Raw genomic sequence first — 5,344 nt, forward strand, 5'->3', positions numbered from 1 at the left:
AGATTTATAATATAATATAATATAATATAATAAACATGACACTACCAAATCTTATTTTATTTATTAGTTAATTATGCAAAAGGCCATTTCTTAATTAATTATTTATTTGTTAATTGGTTTACTTCAAATCTGAAACGATTATCAAGGTTGTTTTGCGGGCATTTTTATAGAAGTTCGTTCTCAAAGATACCGACGTTTTGTACTATGAATTTTATTATTTCAATATTTTAAGGCAAAATAAGGGAGACCATAAATAAAGCTATGATTAATCCTTGTCGCTGTCCATGCCCAGCATGTTCTTTTATTATTTTAACTATAATACATGAGTTTTTGTTGGTTATTTTATTTTTATAATATTAAAGTAGCCTAACATGAATAATGAATTTCATGGACTATCTTAGCTTTCATGTAACTTTCAAACGCAACATTTATAAATAAATTAGAAAAAAAAACTATAGAAATGTGAATTAAAGTATTCATGACCCCATGTGAACCGATCAGTAGATGTCCCATAACTAATCATAAATCAATGAACTATTAGACAAGCATTGGTAGCTCGAACAATAATCAAAGGTTTGAAGACTAAATAAAAACCTAATATTATATTATATTAATTACTTGGAAAAGAAAAGGAGAATGACGCGTTACGTGTTCGGCGTATCACGTACGTGAAAGAAAAATAAAATTTTGAGACAAGCTATATCAAAACTCAAACCAATTATGTCAAATTGATAGATCAATCTTAGGTGTCTTCGAAGCTGTGTTGTCTTCTTTTGTCACAGCATGCAATTTTTTTTATTTTTTTATTTTTTGGTTGTTTAAATCTTAAAAGTCAGCTGGTTAATTCTATATTAATGTTGCGATTTTCTGGGCAATCATTGCACCAGGGCCATGGGCGACGTATAGAAGGCTTGCTTCTTCATGAATCAATAGCTAAACTATGTAAATCTTGCTTCGAGAATTCGTCTAATGTCAGCTTCGGAGAAGTAACAAACAGGAGGAAGCAATTCATTTTGCATAAGATACTGTAATATAAATCTAAATTTGCTGTATCTAACAAAATCTTGCACCGCTTTGTTCTCTGCATTTAATTAATCAGATTTCAATCCAACAAGGGGCATCCTCTAACACTTCAAGCAATTTGGAAAGGATCTATTTCGCACCAAAACTGAAGATCACAATAGGGTTTGAGCTTCAAAGAATGTGGTGGTGGTATATTATATCTTCATAGATACTTCAAACGGCATGATCTTAAGGGTTCCTGTTGTCTTGACGACTGTTGGCATTCTATAAACTACCCATCCAATAAATCAACTTTTATTAACTGCCTACAACTATGTTCAACTGAGGAAATGAGCATTTTACCTAAGCAGCTAAATCCACACACTTGACTACATAATTCTAAGAAATGAAAGTCCTGTGCTCGCACTATCATAGCTCAATGAATGGAAAATTCATGCAACAATTGTCGGCCAAAGGCAAACTGCCTTGACATCCCAATTTCTTGCTTCAGCGACATCTTCTCCCTTTCACTCTCAATTTTAAAACTTCTACAATATCAAAAGCTTATCACTACCTAATGATTACTTTCAAAAGTATAAACACAAGTAAATTTATTAGATAGAGGAAAGGAACTTCTGTTTTATGATTGTAACAACCGGTTTGAACCAAATAACCTGAAATTATACCATTATATGGAGCAAGGCATCAGAATGCACACACATATCAAATCAGCATGCAATCAAAAATTCACTCACAAAATAAACTGAACTTTCTGGTAAGATCAATGTCATTAAAAGTTCACATTTGTTGTCAGATATACAACAAACTATCGCCCCCTTAACCAGAAGATAATGTAGCTTCTCATATGAAAACACCAAAATGCCATAGTAACAATATCAAGTCCAGAAATGTAACACTCCACTAAACTTTCCAGATAGATGTTTTCTACTTCTTGGAATACAAGTCTTGTTCATATACTAGACGAAGAACAAGCAGAGGACTCACAGGCACAACAATTTGCAGGGAATAAGGCATAAAAGAGATGCCAACAACATAGTTCAATATATTTATTCACTTATTAAGTAAAGCAAGTTGGAACCTCTATAGTAGAGTGAGTTGCTAAAAAACAACCCCCTGCTTGCCAAATATTTACACCTCAGCACCTCCAAGCTGATGCAGAGATAAGTTCCCGCTGCTGCCAACAGAGGACAAGTGAGGCCTGGCGCTTTTCAACATGAAAGCCCCTCACTGGAGTCCTCTTCACCACACATTCTGCCTGAGTTTCGGTGAAGTTACTGAATGTTACGGGGGAAAACCCAGCCGATGCAAAGACTGTTTTCCACATTGGCATTCTGCCCGGGCCCCTGAGCCGCCCCAATACCACACTTTCAATTCTAGGCTGAAGAAGGAACCTCTCAATCTTATTGAGAGCATCAGGCATCACGTTAACAGCATCAAGCGATTCCAGTAGGTTTATATATGATTGGAGGGCATGAAGAATATGTTCCGGGAAAGGCAAGTCACTTTTATCACATCCTCTATCTGCTGATACCACAATTTTTGGCGAAAGCTGCTTCACAAAGCGAAGGAGAGAGGGCAGTGCAGAGGGTTGATTCGAAGAAGACCAAATAGGGAAATTCACAGCAACAGCCTCATTTTCACTTGACTGGAGAATGGGCAGTGTGTAAGAGGTTTGATCTAATGACTCAAAGTTAATCACATCAAGCTCAAAACTAACACCAATCGCATTAGCAAACTGAGTCAGATTCTCACGCATAAGCCCCAGCTCTATATGATGGTGAGTGGAAGGAGAAGCAAAGGCAGTGATTTTCATTGAAGGAGTACCCCTATTACTTCTCATTGAGAGCTCCTGCATAAATGAAGCCCACTGAGCACCGAAGCCAATATCAAAGTCCACAATGTGGATTCTGTCAGCATCATCAAGAGCTTCTAAAAGAGCCTGGTTGCAAGTAAAGTTGATAAATTGAATAAGAGGAGACACTTCAGAGAACACCTTGTAAGCTCCCATTTTAAAGATAACATCAACTGGAGTAGGGCTACGTAGTGGTGGGTTGGTGACTTGGTTGTTCATGAGTAGAAACAACTGCAAAGCCTCTTTGAAGTAGAAAGCAGCCCTTTGAAGGGGCTTACCTACAGGAAACACCTGGTGATTGAGCCGCGCCAATATCCCTTGCGCGTGTGAGAAATTCCCAGTTCCCACCAACTCTGCAGCCTTGTAGAGCTGGTCGAGTAAAGCATGTTGTTGCCGAGAAATCTCTTCACTCCCTGGACCTAAAACCTTCTGCTTTGCTGATACGATCAAACTTTTTTGTTGAAGATGCTGAGGAAGAAAATGCACATTTTGAGAAAAACCCATTTGTTGTTGATGGTTTCTGAGCAAGAACTCATGGCGTGGATCAGAGAATGGTGGTTTGGGGACGTGAGGAGAGGAAAGGTCTAAACTTCCTCCTGAGTTGTGGCGCTTTGGTTGTGGCTGAAGCAAGTGGCTATGGTGGTGGTGTTCTTGGTGCAAAGGATAAGCACTCACAGGGAAAAAAAAGTTCGGATTTTGATGGTGCTGAGACTGCACCTGTTGGTTATTCATAAATATCTGAGGATTGAGAATCTGTGGCTTCTCTTCAGGGGCTTCAACAAAGTTCTGAGACTGCTGGATATTCACACCAGGAGGCAAAGAAACTGGTGCAAGAGACACATTACTGCTAGTTGGCGAACCAAAAATTGGATTTTGGTAATTACAATTGTTGTTGCTATTGCTACTATTCAATCCAACACCAGAAACTACCTTGTGATTGAGATTAACCAAACCAGGTGAAGAACCAATCTTTCCATTCCCATTGTTATTTGAAAGCAATTCAGAACCAGGAAAAGCACATAAATTAGTAGCAATAAAATTACCAGATGCAAGGCTGCCACCCCCACCAACTGACTCAAAGTTTGGAGGTTGATCAACAAACCCCAAGCCACCACCGCCAGCATTGCCATCAAAATCAACAAAAGGGTTTTGACCATTCCCATTTCCGCCGCTCTGCAAGAGCTGCTTCAGCCCAAACGGCGAGTCGTCCACATCCCCGGCGATCCACTTTAAGATAGACTGTTCTTGACCGGATTCCGATAACATGGTCTCCCAATCTTCCAAGCCAAGACCGCATCTTTCAGCTCCAGTAGGAATCACCTCCAAGCCGTTTGGCATCGACAGCAACTCAGTAGCCCACTCATCTTTCCTTTCATTGTTTAGCAAAGGAGACACCGGTTCTTGCGGGACCGAGTTGGTGGTGGTGGTGTTGGTGTTGTTGAGTGAGGAGGAAAGAGTGGAAGCCGAAGTGGGTGGGCTTTGGCTTCTTCTCATATGAAGGACAGAAGTTGGTTCGTTATCAATGTTACAAGAAAAACAGAAGCTGTTGTTGTTCACTTGTTGTTGCTGTTGGTGTTTTTGTTTCCATTTGCCTTGAGAGCAAATAGGAGTGAAATCTTGGATTTTAAAAACACATTTTTCTTGCAAGTGAGAGGGCACGGACATTTGTTTCTTTAAATCTTTCTCTCTAACTACTCAAAGTCAATAACAAGACGCACCCATTCCAGCAAAACGCTTGTTTAATTTAATCTCTTTTCTCTTTCTCCTCAGCCCCAGCCTCCCATGTGCATATTTCATCTGCCTCCTCCAAATACAGAAACTTGGCTCTTGATAGTAGACTGCTCTTGAACTGCCGCTGGGGGTGCTGCTCTTGGTTCCTTTTTTTTCCCCCCCTTCTAAGAGCCTTGGCCTTGTGTCACGCCAGTACCTCTCTGCTCTGCCGTGGATGCGTGCATCATAAAAAAGGCGAACAGAGTGTCCTCCCTCTTAACTCTTCTGCATTTCTCTCTCTCCCTCTCTTCTGTCACTTTCATAATGCTATGCCTATACTCTTGTTTCCAAAGGGTAAAATGGGCACTCCACGTTGTACTACGGTACACTAGCCAATCAAATTACACTACAGTCCTTATCACAGGTTGTTTTGTCCGTGCAGTTGCGGTTAAACTATTATTAACTAGTACAAGCCAAGGCTCAATGCTTCTCAGTTTTCAGTCGAGTGGCAGCGCAACCCTCGATGCCTGGGTACTGGGCTAGAAGCCCAGGGGCCTTGTCACTTTACTTTCATCTTGTTTTACTGAATTTCAATTTCGAAGCTGCGGTTGCAGTCACTGACAAGAACAGTTTATGGGAAACATAATTTTCAATTTTAAACCGTCAGACAGAAGCTGGGTTTGAGATCGAGCTTATACAATTGTAATTTAAAAATTATAATATTAAAATATTTATTAAATATTAAATATTATTGTTTAA

General features: G+C 39.6%; 1 protein-coding gene across 1 annotated transcript; it reads right to left on the reverse strand.

The window, feature by feature from the left end:
* Positions 1 to 1,771: 1,771 nt before the first annotated feature.
* LOC102613743 (scarecrow-like protein 6) lies at positions 1,772 to 4,899 on the reverse strand. Its single transcript, XM_006477152.3, has one exon. The coding sequence runs from the start codon at positions 4,538 to 4,540 to the stop codon at positions 2,159 to 2,161; it is 2,382 nt and encodes a 793-aa protein (XP_006477215.2). The 5' UTR covers positions 4,541 to 4,899; the 3' UTR covers positions 1,772 to 2,158.
* Positions 4,900 to 5,344: the final 445 nt, after the last annotated feature.

This window comes from Citrus sinensis, chromosome 3, assembly GCF_022201045.2.
Source record: "Citrus sinensis cultivar Valencia sweet orange chromosome 3, DVS_A1.0, whole genome shotgun sequence".
Classification (NCBI taxonomy): Eukaryota; Viridiplantae; Streptophyta; class Magnoliopsida; order Sapindales; family Rutaceae; genus Citrus; species Citrus sinensis.